Source organism: Oncorhynchus gorbuscha, linkage group LG05 (genome assembly GCF_021184085.1).
Source record: "Oncorhynchus gorbuscha isolate QuinsamMale2020 ecotype Even-year linkage group LG05, OgorEven_v1.0, whole genome shotgun sequence".
NCBI lineage: Eukaryota > Metazoa > Chordata > Actinopteri > Salmoniformes > Salmonidae > Oncorhynchus > Oncorhynchus gorbuscha.
In genome coordinates, this window is record NC_060177.1 from 33,486,456 (window position 1) to 33,502,883 (window position 16,428).

At 43.9% G+C, this 16,428-nt stretch overlaps 1 protein-coding gene across 2 annotated transcripts in view; it reads left to right on the plus strand.

The window, feature by feature from the left end:
• phkb (phosphorylase kinase, beta) overlaps positions 1–14,514 on the plus strand; it is a 61,581-nt gene extending 47,067 nt beyond the window's left edge. For both annotated transcript variants that reach the window (XM_046349655.1, XM_046349654.1), the window contains 14 exons: positions 33–137; positions 294–376; positions 681–771; positions 1,227–1,285; positions 1,414–1,576; positions 1,729–1,810; positions 3,233–3,290; positions 3,531–3,621; positions 7,477–7,673; positions 7,848–7,982; positions 8,054–8,183; positions 11,988–12,095; positions 12,806–12,943; positions 13,372–14,514. In XM_046349655.1, the coding sequence (XP_046205611.1) occupies positions 33–137; positions 294–376; positions 681–771; positions 1,227–1,285; positions 1,414–1,576; positions 1,729–1,810; positions 3,233–3,290; positions 3,531–3,621; positions 7,477–7,673; positions 7,848–7,982; positions 8,054–8,183; positions 11,988–12,095; positions 12,806–12,943; positions 13,372–13,509 (1,578 nt within the window). In that variant the 3' untranslated portion in view covers positions 13,510–14,514. The remainder of the gene's footprint in view (positions 1–32; positions 138–293; positions 377–680; positions 772–1,226; positions 1,286–1,413; positions 1,577–1,728; positions 1,811–3,232; positions 3,291–3,530; positions 3,622–7,476; positions 7,674–7,847; positions 7,983–8,053; positions 8,184–11,987; positions 12,096–12,805; positions 12,944–13,371) is intronic.
• The last annotated feature ends 1,914 nt before the right edge of the window (positions 14,515–16,428 follow it).

Genomic DNA, 16,428 nt, shown 5'->3' on the forward strand with positions numbered 1-16,428 from the left:
GTAATGCAATGTGTCTGCTCCACTCCCCACAGATTTATCGGATCCTGGGGAAGACTGTGGTGTGCTACCCAATCGTCTTTGATCTCAATGACTTCTACTTATCCCAGGATGTCATGCTGCTGATTGATGACATCAAGGTGAGCTGGGGTGAACTCTCATCATAAACACTTCTGTTTAGACATTCGTCTGGTTTAATCCTTGTTCTGGGGAATGCACACTCACCACATTGTGTCCCTAACTGTATGTCTGTTTGGTCAATGCAAGTTTAATGTGTTCCATATCTTTGTATGTAGAATGCACTGCAGTTCATCAAGCATAGCTGGAAAATGAAAGGTCGCCCACTCTTCCTGGTCCTCATCAGAGAGGACAACATCAAGTAAGATCTACTTTTGTATTTTCTACTGTACTGTAATTGTTACTGCTTTTAGAGTGTATTGGAATCCAGCACAGGAGGTGTACCTGTATTTGCCAATAATAGTTTTGTTGTTGTCATTTATATCACTTTAGCTTGGGTGCAATACTGCTGTGATCAGCATAGATCATTATCCAAAGAGCACCTTTTTAAATGCAATAAAATCGCTTACCATCCCACAGTAGAGGTTGTGCTAGTGGAGTCCGTGGAATAGCATATACTCATGAGGTTAATATGGAGAAAATGATAACAGTAGAATATCCTTCAGGGGGAGCCGTTTCAACCCAGTCCTGGACATGTTGGCATCGTTCAAGAAGGGGTGTGTCGGTGGGGTCAAAGTTCACGTGGACAGGCTTCAGGTTCTCAACACTTTTACTTGTTTCAGTCCACTCACACTTCTTTGAGGCATTGTGATATCTACCCTCACAATACTGTTGTATACTGTATGTATGTTCAGTTCTCCTTTCCTTTGGAAATGCATTTAGAAATAGTGAATATGTATGTTTGCAAATCCAATGCCTTTGAATTGCCTTCACCGAGTTCTATTTCCTACTGTTACAATGACTTTCAGTGTCTCTAGAGAGTTCTTTAGATGTTTTGATGTGACGTCTTTTATGAACGTCACTCAATATTCCCCTCACACCTAGCTCTAGGAGCAGACACAGGGCTCCCTTTTATCATCTCATTCTTCTGGGAACATAATTCCCCTTTGTACATGTGACTGGCTGTCCTCATATCGATGTGACTCCACCTGAACTGTCCATATCCCATGTAAATGAGATTCCTTGATGTCACCATTAAATCGTCCTTCCAGACCCTGATATCAGGAGCTATTGTGGAGCAGTTGGACTTCCTTCGTGTCAACGAAGCAGAGTAAGAGCTTGTTCCTGTCATTTCCGCCTTTTGTGTTTTGTGACACTTTTTTTATAGAGGAATCAGTGTGTAAAGGATTTAACTTGCCTGTAAACCTGAAAATACTCCTGTAACTTCCCCTGGTCTAGAATCCCAGAGTTTAAGAACTTTCAGGAGCTGGAGATGCCCAAGCACTCCAAGGTGAAGAGGCAGACGAGCACGCCCAATGCCTCAAACCTGGAGCAGCAGCCTGAGATCGACATCGAGGAGTGGAAACACAAATCCACCAACGAGATCATGCAGAAGTTCTATGTGAGTACAGGAGTACGGTGTCAATATTAGGACAGCTACAATCAAAAGTGGATGGGTGTTTTAATGTCAGGGCCCTAGATCTGACTCTTAACTGTCTTTACACCGCCATTGGCATGACCTTTGACCTCTTTCTGTGTTTTTGTCTTTCTCAGGACTGTGACTGCCTGGCCAGTCAAGCACAGCTTGCCAGTATTCTCATGAAGAAAGAGGGTCCTGACTTCTTTGCCAAGGATGGTAGGCACGGAAACAAAAACGCACGTGCAAAATGGTTTTACTCTGTTAAAGTAACAGTCCAGTGAAAATCTCTTCTTACTAATAATCTCATACCCAAATAATGTTGTTGACTTGTCCTTTACTTGTTATTGTAGCCAAACCATAAATGAGAGAAAACCTCTCAGTAAAACCGAATCTTAACTTAATTTTGAAACAAACTGTTAAAAAAAATGCGTGAAATTTGCCTGGATAATGACGTCATCCTCTTTGGCAGAGACAGGCCCGTATGTGATTGGTCGAGCAGCTTTTTTGATTTTATATATTTTTCTCTGGTGGAGCGAATGATCCTTCTCGAGGCACAGGAGTGCACACACTGCACGCACACAAGCAAGCTAGCTAGCCAACAATCCACAGTTGCTGTTATCAAACAACTATCTCGCCAGTCACTTCTATTTCAAATTACAAATTACGTGGTTTGTAAGAGTTGGCCTGCTGGCTGTTTAGAAGCAGTTATCTAACTAGCGTGCTAAGGTTTGCTATCGCGGCTAACTGGCTAGCCAACAAGAAAGCAAGTCAAAGCAGATCCTTCACACAACAGCCACCTCTCCATTCCCTTCTATTTTAAATCCTGTGGTTTGTAGCTAAACGTTTTATGTCAAGAGGAAACCCAGTTAGCTGTTGTTGACTAATATACAGGTAACTGCCAACATAAAGGAAACACCAACATGTCTTAATAGGGTGTTGGGCCACCACAAGTCAGAAAAGCTTCAATGCACCTTGGCATAGATTCTACAAGTGTCTGGAACTCTATTGAAGGGATGCGACACCACTCTTCCATTTGGTATTTTGTTGGTGGTGGTGGAAAATGCTGTCTCAGGCGCTGCTCCAGAATCTCCCAAAAGTGTTTAATTGGGTTGAGATTTGCTGACTGAGATCACTCTTGTTTCCTAACAGGCCAAGCAGAGGCACAGAGCAAATCTGCTTTTTAACATCCTAATTATAATGTTTTGGAAGGACATCTATTTAATTCATATTGTAATTTATTGGAGGTACTATTTTATTTTCAAAAATAAAATTGGTAACACTGAACAGATACTTTAACACTATTCATCAGAGCCAGACTACCAGGCCAACTAGCCCCAGGGTGGGAATCAGTGCATCACTGTAAATGAAATGTCCATAGCCTAATCCATTTAGCACCCCCATGACTAACTGATTTAGTTTGGATCCGTGTCTCCTCTGTGTTAGAAATAATACAAAGAACAAATGGGGTCAATTCAACCAAGGCATAGCCTACGCAGCTAGTGTCATGAATAGCAGTGGCTTGGCAAACGCTGTTTTCAGACCCAATCATCCACAGTTTACATTCTTCTAGAATATATATATATATATACACAATGATTTGCATTGCTCAGTTCACTTACACCTTTTAACTGTTTCCAGAGACCCTAATGGAAGACATGGAGAGACTCTACAGAAGAGCTGGGACCAGGAAGCTTTGGTCAGATGTTCTTCTTTCCCTATCATTCCCTTTTCATTTAACCTGAAAGAATAGTTTTATTTTATTTCATGGGGCAGGTAATATCCATCCATTTTGTACCGTACCTCCATGAAGAGTCTTCAACTTTTTTGCCTTTCAGATCATTTTACTAATCGTTTCAAGATTGAAGTAACATTTTATCTTGTTCTCTACTGAATTCCAAACTGTTGTAAACAATGATACATATTTCTATGGGTGTAGGCTGGCGGTGCGTTACGCTGCGGCCGTTATCATGAAGTTTGCCAGTTCTATTGCCCCTCATATCACCACACTGGTGGTCCATGGCAAGCAGGTAATGGAGTAGAGTTGATGTGTGGAGTCTGTGTAGCATGTGTACTGTATTAGCTCAGCTAGCCAGTCAGTCACTGTGCACAGCGTGTACCATTAACTGTGAGTGCTATGCTTCACTCATGCACTTACTTCCCTCTGCAGCACTGTCCATTTGCTCTCTATGGACGGTCAATTTCACGTTCACATGCTCCGTTGGCCTTTTTGTTCTTGCCGTTGTTGTTGTTGTTGTTGTGGTGGTTTGGCTGTGTCAAGGGAGCTGGTCGTGAGTTTTCATATTGCTCAGCGCTAAGATTGAACATAATTGCAGAGGGACCTGAGAGTCAGAGAGTGGAACAGCCTATAGGCCAGGCTCCACCTTGCCCTGGAACCACGTCAATACTTGGTCCAATTTCCTTTCTCATTTATTTAACGTGGGTTAATAAGTGGAACTTGAAATAAGTTCCTTTTGTATTACACAACATCAATGGTTTAACATCACACACCATGAGCATTTAGCCTGACATTTCCTGGACAAAATATGTAGAAGTATAAGCCGTAGACTATATCTGTGCTAAAAAAGATACGAGCACAATTTACAATAAGTGAAAGAATAGATGGCTGGATGTGGTAAATGGGAGGTGAATGTTGTCGATACGATGAAAATACACTTTGTTTTAGAAAATCTGGGTTTTACTACAACCTACAATCCACCTGAAGTTTAAAACACTGTTCTCCATTTTATTTGGATTTCTATTGAGGTAGTTTTTTGAAGTTGACATGTACGGCTAAGCAACCCTGTCTGCTGCCATGTACACTCCCCTCCGTATTTATTTGGACAGTGAAGCTAGAACATTTCATTTGTCTCTGTGCTCCAGAATTGTGGATGTGAGATCAATGTGTCATATGAGACAACAGCACAGAATGTCACCTTTTATTTTTCTTACGTATCTGTTACCGTTTAGAAATGAAAGCACTATGTACACGACATGACCAAAAGTACACCTGCTTTGTCGAACATCTCATTCCAAAATCAAGGGCATTAATATGTAGCTCGTCCCTCCTTGGCTGCTACAACAGCCTCCACTCTTCTGGGAAGGCTTTCCTCTAGATGTTGGAACATTGCTGTGGAGGCTTCCATTCAGCCACAAGAGCATTCGTGAGGTTGGGCACTGATGTTTAGAATTTGCATGGCTGTGTGCTTGATTTTTATACACCTCTCAGCAATGGGTGTGGCTGAAATAGCCAAATCCACTCATTTGAAGGGGTGTCCACATACTTTTGTGTGTGTATATATAGTGTATCTAGTCCCCCCATTTGTGTAGGTGTCATAAGTATTTGGACAAATTCCCTTGTAGTGTATAAAAGTAGTGTATTAAAAGTGAAGTATATGGTCCCATGTTCCTAGCACGCAAGTGAAAAAGTTACAGATGCACAAAGATCATACCTTGTCATTATTCACGATTCATTCAGGATTATCCGTAATCATGATAGCGTCCATATTAATGTAGAGGTGTTCAGAAACATTTATATTCTTATTTACAATAAAAGTGACTCCAAAATGACACACTACATTATTTACCATTTATTTCTATTGGGCACAACTCCAAAGAACTGCAAATGCTTCCAACAAGTTTGTAGAGTCACAAGTTTGATGTAATCATTGCATGTTCGGAAAATAGTGACCAAATACTACACTTTTGACTATTTTAATACACTATAAGTGAATGTGTCCAAATGGGGGGACTAGATACATAAAGTGCTTTCATTTCTAAACGGTAAAAACTGATTTCTATGAAAATACCCTCAAATCCAAAATGCTGGAGTATAGAGACACATTTTAGTGTTTGCTTACCGTCCAAATAAATATGGAGGGGAGCGTATGTACCATAACCACAACCAATGCCTGTTGCTTTTTCCTCACAGGAACCCAGCAAGCAGGAGGAGAGACATTGCACAGTCACTCTAGCGAATGATGCAATCGTAAATTAGTGAACATTCAAATATGTCTGCCCCCCCCCCCTCCGGAAAATAAAATATAATATGTTTTTTAATCTAATAGTGAAATTGAATAGGCGGGAAACAATTGCAGGAGCCAGAGCTGGATTCATGCAGTGGAATCTTCCTTTGGAACCACTGCCTGTTCTGCTAGGCTAGGTGTCCCAGAGGGAAGCGCCCACCATGCTAATAGCTTTCCATTCTATGGGGACATGAGTGGGACGTGCCACGCACATGATTTTACAGCTTTGTTTTAGAACTTCATTATGTTAATTGCACCTTCAGTCATGTGCCTCAACTCACGTTATACAGCCCATCAGCGTTAATGTCATGGTTATACTGTATGTATGGTTCTTATGATAGAGAACACAGCAGACTGCATTGTTATGGCAGTCAGCCATCATCAACTGTTCCTACTGTCGAGTTAACGTATTGACACATATAGTGTTGAGCCTATTAAGGATCTCCTTGTGTTTTGTTCACCAGGGGAGTTGTACGAATCGCAGCCAGTGTGATAACTAAGCTAGTGGATAGCATTGCCCCAAGTATTACTAGTGTTTTAGTGCATGGGAAGCAGGTAAGTGGACATTTGAAAATGGGGGGCCAATTTTTCAGTTGAACCATGTTTTTTTTTTTTTTTTTTTTTCTCAAGTCAGATACCTATTTCGAACACAATCTTTATGTTCACTGATTTATCAATGAATTGGATGAAATTATGTCAATTTTGAAAGTATTACGAACGTTCAGTTGACTGAGCTCCCGCATGCTATTGTCCTATAGGAAATGCTTAGTGTTGTTGCAGTTGCACGCTTCATATTTCCCAGCTACCTCACTGTGCTTTAGCCCTGTAGCAAGGCTGCTATTTTGTTACGTAAAAGTAACAGGGTTTAACAGGCTCTATGTATGCCGTGACCTGACCTATGACCTAATATACTGTAAGTTCCCATTTCCCTTGGATCTATATGAAGTGAACTGCCTTGGCCAATGTTTTATCATTATACCTTTTTCCTCTTAAATATTACACAGAGATAAGTTGCTTCCAAACAGTCCCCATTTCTGGCCTCATTTTCCCACCCAAGAGTTTTGGGCGGTTCTTTGCTTTGAAGTACCTCAAGGTGTGAATCTGCATATAGATTGCATCGTAGAAGGGAAATGATTCTGGACAAGATGAGAAAGCTGATTTTTTTTAAATAGAGTCAGGTGTCTGCTTACATGATCTACGTAGAATCTTCCTTGATTTTTGCATATGAGGACTCGAGTTTAGAGAATATCTGCTGTTGTTTGAATGTGTTAAGGTAGGACATGTTTAGATTACACCTAGTAGTGATAGAAATGAGGTGCAGATTTAATAACTGTGATTTGCTAACTTGAGAACATCAGTCTGCGACCATTAGTTTGAAGGCGCTATTTTTCAGAAGGATATTAAAGGATATCTTGTTTGGGAAGAATAATGATTACCCGGGTGTAATTTTCATGTGGCCTTTATGCTTTGAAAATAGGAAATATCACAAGATAATCTTGGTTATTATCTTTTGTCCCTTTCATGTTCTACTCTGTGGGGGTGCAGTTTTACAGTGGCAAGATGGATAGATAGTTTATGCGAAGGGGACACGGAGACATCAGCATTTCTATATAATATTGCATCCTATCTGGTCAGTCAAAAAGCTTATAGGTAGAGTGATGTCACCCATAATAGAAAATCAAATATGATCAAAGTTTTTCTTTTGAACCTTTTTGACTATTTGTTCCTTGTTATCCATGATGTAAACACGTCTATCTTCCTGGTTCATCACTCTGTCCTCTTAGTAAAAGAATCCCCACCCAACAATAACGGCACTGCAGACATTTCTCTGACGCTGGCTGGGCTGTGCTCTGTTGCCAGGTAACGCTGGGACTGTTTGGGCATGAGGAGGAGGTGATCTCCAATCCCCTCTCACCTGGGGTCATCAAGGGCATCCTCTACAGCAAGTGCTCCGGGGAGAGGGAGGCCGTGCTGCAGCAGGAGCTGGTCATCCACATCGGCTGGATCATCTCCAACACCCCCGAGCTGTTCAGCGGCATGCTCAAGATCCGCGTCGGGTACGAGTAGAGCCCGGGAGGAATAGAGCTAGGCAGGCTGTAGCCATGGCCATTCGGATCCTACAGCTGGGTGGTTGTTATTCTGTTTGTCTCTCAAGTTGTCTGTTTGAGGATAGCCATCTGTGGTTATGAGATGCATTGTTTTTGCTTCGTATTCCGCTGGTATTGGTGCAGGTGGATCGTCCAGGCCATGAAGCATGAGTTGGAGATCCGAGCAGGAGACATGCCACCCCAGGACATTTACCAGATGTCCCCCAGCGATGTTAAACAGCTGCTGCTGGACGTCCTTCAGCCACAACAGCACGGCAGGTAAACACTCACAAACACACACATTTTTTAAATTCAATTTGATTAATTTCCCTATTCGTTACCCATACCAGGTCCTGGATCAATAGGCGTCAGATCGATGGTTCCCTCAACAGGACGCCCCATGGCTTCTACGACCGAGTGTGGCAGACTTTGGAGAGAACTTGTAATGGCATCGTAGTGGCAGGGATCCATCTCCCACAGGTAGTGTTGGTAATTGCAACAGTGACATAATAATCCTTCTTTGTTTACATCCTCAAACTCCACATTTAATAACATCTCTGAAGGACCACACTATAGGCTGGCCATGCTTTCCACCTGGCTACCCCTACCCCGGTCAACAGCACTGCACCCACCACAGTAACTCGCCTAAGCCTTCCCCATTTCTCCTTCTCCCAAATCCAGTCAGATGATGTTCTGAAAGAGCTGCGAAATCTGGACCCCTACAAATCAGCCGGGCTAGACAATCTGGACCCTTTCTTTCTAAAATGATCTGCCGAAATTGTTGCAAACCCTATTCAACCTGTTCAACCTCTCTTTCGTGTCGTCTGAGATTCCCAAAGATTGGAAACCAGCTGCGGTCATCCCCCTCTTCAAAGGGGGGGACACTCTTGACCCGAACTGCTACAGACCTATATCTAACCTATCCTGCCTTTCTAAGGTCTTCGAAAGCCAAGTCAACAAACAGATTACCGACCATTTTGAATCCCACCATACCTTCTCCGCTATGCAATCTAGTTTCAGAGCTGGTCATGGGTACACCTCTGCCACGATCAAGGTCCTAAACGATATCTTAACCGCCATCGATAAGAAACATTACTGTGCAGCCGTATTCATTGACCTGGCCAAGGCTTTCAACTCTGTCAATCACCACATCCTCATCGGCAGACCCAATAGCCTTGGTTTCTCAAATGATTGCCTCGCCTGGTTCACCAACTACTTCTCTGATAGTGTTCAGTGTGTCAAATCGGAGGGCCTGTTGTCCGGGCCACTGGCAGTCTCTATGGAGGTGCCACAGGGTTCAATTCATGGACCGACTCTCTTCTCTGTATACATCAATGATGTCGCTCTTGCTGCTGGTGAGTCTCTCATCCACCTCTACGCAGACGACACAATTCTGTATACTTCTGGCCCTTCTTTGGACACTGTGTTAACAACCCTCCAGACAAGCTTCAATGCCATAACTCTCCTTCCGTGGCCTCCAATTGCTCTTAAATACAAGTAAAACTAAATGCATGCTCTTCAACCGATCACTGCCTGCACCTGCCCACCCGTCCAGCATCACTACTCTGGACCGCTCTGACTTAGAATATGTGGACAACTACAAATACCTAGGTGTCTGGTTAGACTGTAAACTCTCCTTCCAGACTCACATCAAACATCTCCAATCCAAAGTTAAATGTAGAATTGGCTTCCTATTTCACAACAAAGCATCCTTCACTCATGCTGCCAAACATACCCTTGGAAAACTGACCATCCTACCAATCCCCGACATCGGCGATGTCATTTACAAAAAGCCTCCAATACCCTACTCAATAAATTGGATGCAGTGTATCACAGTGCCCTCCGTTTTGTCACCAAAGCCCCATATACTACCCACCACTGCGACCTGTACGCTCTCGTTGGCTGGCCCTCACTTCATACTCATTGCCAAACCCACTGGCTCCAGGTCATCTACAAGACCCTGCTAGGTAAAGTCCCCCTTATCTCAGCTTGCTGGTCACGATAGCAGCACCCACCTGTAGCACGCGCTCCAGCAGTTATATGTTACGGGATTCTTCCTGGGAAAGAGAGGCGGACCAAAACAAGAAAACGTGGAAAACCGAAAACAGACTAGCGGCTCTGGCTGCTCCATGCAGAATGGCGGCTCCTTGCAGACTGGCAGCTCTGGCGGCTCCTTGCAGACTGGCAGCTCTGGCGGCTCCTTGCAGACTGGCAGCTCTGGCGGCTCCTTGCAGACTGGCAGCTCTGGCGGCTCCTTGCAGACTGGCAGCTCTGGCGGCTCCTTGCAGACTGGCGGCTCCTTGCAGACTGGCGGCTCCTTGCAGACTGGCGGCTCCTTGCAGACTGCCAGCTCTGGCGGCTCATGACAGGCGGGAGACTCCGGCAGCGCTGGACAGGCGGGAGACTCCGGCAGCGCTGGACAGGCGGGAGACTCCGGCAGCTCTGGACAGGCGGGAGACTCCGGCAGCTCTGGACAGGCGGGAGACTCCGGCAGCGCTGGACAGGTGAGGCGCACTGTAGGCCTGGTGCGTGGTGCCGGCACTGGTGGTACTGGGCCGAGGACACGCAGCTCAGGGCGAGTGCGGGGAACTGCCACCGGAGGGGTGATGCGTGGCGGTGGTACCAGATAGACCAGACCGTGCAGGCGCACTGGCGCTCTTGAGCACCGAGCCTGCCCAACCTTACCTGGTTGAATGCTCCCGGTCGCCCTGCCAGTGCGGTGAGGTGGAATAGCTCGCACTGGGCTATGCAGGCGAACCGGGGACACCGTGCGCAAGGCTGGTGCCATGTAAGCCGGCCTAAGGAGACGCACTGGAGACCAGATGCGTAGAGCCGGCTTCATGGCACTTGGCTCGATGCCCACTCTAGCCCGGCCGATACGCGGAGCTGGTATGTACCGCACCGGGCTATGCACCCGCACTGGGGACACCGTGCTCTCCACAGCATAACACGGTGCCTGCCCGGTCTCTCTAGCCCCCCGGTAAGCACAGGAAGTTGGCGCAGGTCTCCTACCTGGCTTCGCCATACTCCCTGTGTGCCACCCCCCCAATACATTTTTGGGGCTGACTCTCGTGGTTCAACCTGCGTTGCCATGCTGCCTCCTCATACCAGCGCCTCTCCGCCTTCCCCGCCTCCATCTCTTCTTTGGGGCGGCGATATTCTCCTGGCTGTGCCAAGGGTCCTTTTCCATCCCAGATTTCCTCCCAAGTCCAGAAATCTTGATTTCACTGCTCCTGCTGCCGCTGCCTGTCACCACGCCACTTGGTCCTGTTGTGGTGGGTGATTCTGTTACGGGATTCTTCCTGGGAAAGAGAGGCGGACCAAAACACAGCGTGGTTATTTATAAACATCTTTTAATAAAGATAACGTGAACAATATACTTATACAAAACAAGAAAATGTGGAAAACCGAAAACAGTCCTGTCTCTGTGCAAAACACAGAGACAAGAACAATCACCCACAAGAGACCTAAAGAATATGGCTGCCTACATATGGTTCCCAGTCAGAGACAACGATAACCACCTGCCTCTGATTGAGAACTCCAGGCAACCATAGACTTACCTTCTTAACTAAACATAATCCCATAAACTACAAAACCCCTAGACAAAACAAACTACATAAATCACCCATGTCACACCCTGGCCTAACCAAAATAATAAAGAGAACACAGAATACTAAGACCAGGGCGTGACAGTATCTCTCTGGTCACCCCCAAAACCAATTCTTCCTTTGTCTGTCTCTCCTTCCAGTTCTCTGCTGCCAATGACTGGAACGAACTACAAAAAAATTCTGAAACTGGAAACACTTATCTCCCTCACTAGGTTTAAGCACCAGCTGTCAGAGCAGCTCACAGATTACTGCACCTGTACATAACCCATCTATAATTTAGCCCAAACAACTATCTCTACTGTATTTATTTATTTATTTTGCTCCTTTGCACTCCATTATTTCTATCTCTACCCTGCACATTCTTCCACTGCAAATCTACCATTCCAGTGTTTTACTTGCTATATTGTATTTACTTTGCCACCATGGCCTTTTTTTGTTTTTTTGCCTTTACCTCCCTTATCTCACCTCATTTGCTCACATTGTATATTGACTTATTATTGACAATGTTTGTTTTACTCCATGTGTATCTCTGTGTTGTTGTCTGTGTCGAACTGCTTTGCCAGGTCGCAATTGTAAAGGGCAACTTGTCCTACCTGGTGAAATAAATAAATAAAATAAAACCATCGGGGTGTTCTTGCTTAAAGCATTACTGTTAAAATCTTCCCTTCCATTGCAGCAACCTACTCTGTCTGACATGACCATGTATGAGATGAACTTTTCTCTGCTGGTGGAAGACACACTGAAGGACATTGTGCTGCCTGAGTACAGGCAGATAGTAGTAGAGGTAAGGGCCAATCAGATTTCACTGTAATTTACAGCTGCATGTTTTCCACACACTGCTATTGGTCAAACATCTCATCCACACATTTCCTCTAACAATGCTTCCGCTACACATTGGGGTAACAATACAAAAATCCTATTGGGGGCCTCCCGGGTGGCGCAGTAGTTAAGGGTGCTGTACTACAGCGCCAGCTGTGCCACCAGAGACTCTGGGTTCGCGCCCATGCTCTGTTGTAGCCGGGCGCGACCGGGAGGTCCGTGGGGCGACACACAATTGGCCTAGTGTCATCCGGGTTAGGGAGGGCTTGGCCGGTAGGGATATCCTCGTCTCATCGCGCAACAGCGACTCCTGTGGCGGGCCGGGCGCAGTGCGCGCTAACCAAGGTCGTCAGGTGCACGGTGTTTCCTCCGACACATTGGTGTGGCTGGCTTCCGGGTTGGATGCGCGCTGTGTTAAGAAGCAGTGCGGCTTGGTTGGGTTGTGTATCGGAGGACGCATGACTTTCAACCTTCGTCTCTCCCGAGCCTGTACAAAAGTTGTAGCGATGAGACAAGATAGTAGCTACTAACAATTGGATACCACGAAATTGGGGAGAAAAAGGGGGAAAATTCACACAAAAAAAACAATACAAAAATCCTAATTGTACACACATTTTCTCATGGCTCTATTTTCTTAAATTTTCTTATTTTCTTATCTAATCTCCATGGTTGCAGCTGCTGATGGTGGTGTCCATAGTGTTGGAGAGAAACCCGGAGCTGGAGTTCTCGGAGAAGGTGGACCTGGATGTTCTGGTGAAGGAGGCCTTCCATGACTTCCAGAAGGACAGGAGTCAGGAGGGGACGAAGAAACAGGTAGGTGCTATGCTCTGGCCTACCCTGTCCACTGGTCTCACAGGATCTGAGGTTGGGTCAGACCACTGTCACACAAGGTTTTTGGAGTTCATATAGCATGCGAGCTTAGCTGTTGTACTTTCACAATGATGTACAGTACAAGTTATCTCCGCTAAGTAGAAGCAGACCTCATATTCGAGGTGAGGATACCTTGGGAGCATTGGTGATAATTTTTCTGGTCAGTCTACTTAATTAACACTGAATGTTAAGGATGGAAATAATTGTGTCACTTGTTTACTTGTAATGCATATCATATATTTCCATTCTGAATAATTGTTCGCTCTGCATGTCGTTGCGGAAAAGCAGTGCTTTGTTAAACAACTTTTTACAGTTCGCACTGTATATAACAGTACCGCTAGTTTACAATGAAAAAACATTTTTGTCCGCAGGATGACATGGAGGAGTTCTATAAGACACCGCCGATGGGCAGGAGAGGCACCTCCAGTTACCTGACCAAGGCTGTGATGATTCAGCTGCTTCAGGGAGACGTGAAGCCCTCCAAGGATGACCCCTGCTCGGTCAGCTAAACTAAACCCATTCAGCAGAGTGGAGGAATCCACCGCTACTCTACTTTGTCGAACTACTAACAACACGCTAAATTAGTCAGCAGCACTGACTGTTGTTCCACCAGCAATACCCTCCTTGTTCTGTTAGCTTCAAGCTATTTACACAGGGTGTATCAGCTCTTATCAACACCTTGTTCTGTTAGCTTCAAGCTATTTACACAGGATGTATCAGCTCTTATCAAAACCTTGTTCTGTTAGCTTCAAGCTATCTACACAGGATGTATCAGCTCTTATCAACACCTTGTTCTGTTAGCTTCAAGCTATTTACACAGGATGTATCAGCTCTTATCAACACCTTGTTCTGTTAGCTTCAAGCTATTTATACAGGATGTATCAGCTCTTATCAACACCTTGTTCTGTTAGCTTCAAGCTATTTATACTGGATGTATCAGCTCTTATCAACACCTTGTTCTGTTAGCTTCAAGCTATTTATACAGGATGTATCATATCTTATCAACACCTTGTTCTGTTAGCTTCAAGCTATTTATACAGGATGTATCAGATCTTATCAACACCATTATTACTGTTAATAACATTGAACTGTTACCCACCCGAAATCCTTGCATGTAGAATTGTACGAATAGCATTAGCATTGTGGGGCAGCCCACATTGTTGATTTGTAGTTAATCAATGGCATGATATGCAAAACTAGAGTTGCATCCCAGTGCACACTTCTTCTTTTTTTTGTCTGTCTTAGGAAGTCCGGGTCTTTTTGAAAGCCCGATCGCTGTATTTTTGTGAATGTGGTCATGAGTTCCTTCACTCTATTAAAAGGATATATTAAGTTGTTTTATGTTGATGTGTTTAGACGTGGTTTGAGTGTGCCTATCCAGTTTAGTGAATCTGAATGGAACTTTTTCAATGTGTGTGTGTGTGTGATGTTGGCTGATGTGTTCCGTCACTCTGTCAAGGTGATTTTGGAAGCTCCATACTAGTTTCAGAAAAATAAACTTGAGGAACTTGTGACATCCTGTTGATTTATTTGCTTAGGTTCATCATGTTTGAATTTTGCGGCGCGTTACCCCTACTATAGACAATTAGCCTTGTAGCAGCTAAATGCCCTTGTATAAGCTAAATGTGTAAAAGGCATTATCACAACCTGGTGTAACACATTTGTTTTTCATTTGGGCTGCAGTTGCAACAGAAATGTCATGATTATTCAAGCGTGTCAGTTCGTGCCTGGTGGTACTGTATGTGTATTGAATCTCACCACTAGTAACTCCCACTCATGTTAGCTTAGCTGCAGTCGTACCAATCTCACTGCTGGAGCTGGAAAATAACATCATTTGACATTTTAAAAAAGAGGGTTAGACACTGAGAAAAGCAGAGGAATTATTTCTTGCGTAGGACTCTGTACATTATATTTACTTCAGAATGTGTTCTAAAGCTGCTCCATCACTTGGACTGGGGAATGGGATTGATAGTTAGAGAAAAGCTTTAAAAAGGTCATTTCAGTGTTCTGAAGCGAGGAAGTTCATAAATAAGGGTGATATTCAAACCATGAGAAGTATGCTCATCTTACATACAGTACATGTATGCTTTAGTTATTATTAGTTAGAGCAGAGTACGTAGTCTGCAATCTAGATCAGGCCTGTGTATGAAATGACAGTAGCAATAGCATTTGTGGAGAGCAATTTATTAATATGATGGTGTAATTTATTGTACACCTGTGTCTGATGCTTCAAAAATTGACGAAAGCATTTCGTAGGAAAATAAAATATTCTAGTTGTATATGCTACTCTAACATGATCCTTTATGACCATACTCAATTCACAGTTCAATTCGAATCTGCAGAGCAGAACAATCTTTCATATTTACGGAGTAAGGCCTCATCGCTGTAAAAGGTGTAATGTGTTTGCTTAAAGAACACCCATAAAAGTTAACTGTGCACAAAAGTCAGACTATATTTTTTGCTAGCTGCAGTAAAAGCACATTTTATTTGCCTGTCTCAAGTGTTTGGGCCTGACAGTCTGAGCTTTTTTCCTGCTCCATCTGCATCAACACACTGTACCATGAAGGACATCAAAGACTTGAGCCACTTGAAGATGTCCAGGCCAATGTTTCACGTTTTTTTGCAACATTATTGTCACTTTATGGTCTGAGGAACCAAAGGGCTGAATAAATAATGAAAGTTGATGTAAAGTGTGGGAGAGAACCAAGAGCTCTCTGTGGTCAGGGTCTGACAGTCATGTTGAAGATACTGACAAAGTTCTCACCTACTCTTATCTACCACTTCCTGCAAAGCGAATTGATCATTTCGCTTTCAATTTTGCAGTTACCATGTTGCCTTGATGCATTTCAGTACTGACCAAGTTTGCATGGTTTGAAAGGAGACATTGAAGATTGCTTCAAGCTGCTTTGTGATCATTTAAAAAAATATATTTCATTCTGTTTCTGCTTTTACCAAAAATTGTTGGTCTTTGGTCAATCATGATGAAGCCATTTTTTGACAGTGTTTACATTTGAAACGTTATCCCAATATAGGTAACCTCTGAACCTCAAGCTGTGGTGCCTCCCTCCCTCTGATTTAAATGCACACCTCAAATAAAATAAAAATATAACAATCACAAAGAAGCATAAATGATTGACAGAATTATTACACACAGATCTGAATAGCAGGGTCTGCTCTCTCCCGCTTATCTGGTCTTCTCTGCCAAATTCTCTGAAAGGCGAACGCATACAGAAAGGGGTCCACACAACTGTTAACAAATGTAAGGCACTTTGCAAAGTCCCGTGTCAACTCCGCAAAGGTCGTCAACTTAACAGATGTAACAGGGTGTGAATACCTCAGTAAGGTGGCTGAGATGTCCACAATGTTAACAACATGACCAGGAACCCAGAGAATGATGAAAGCCACAGTGATTCCAGTGACCAATCTGG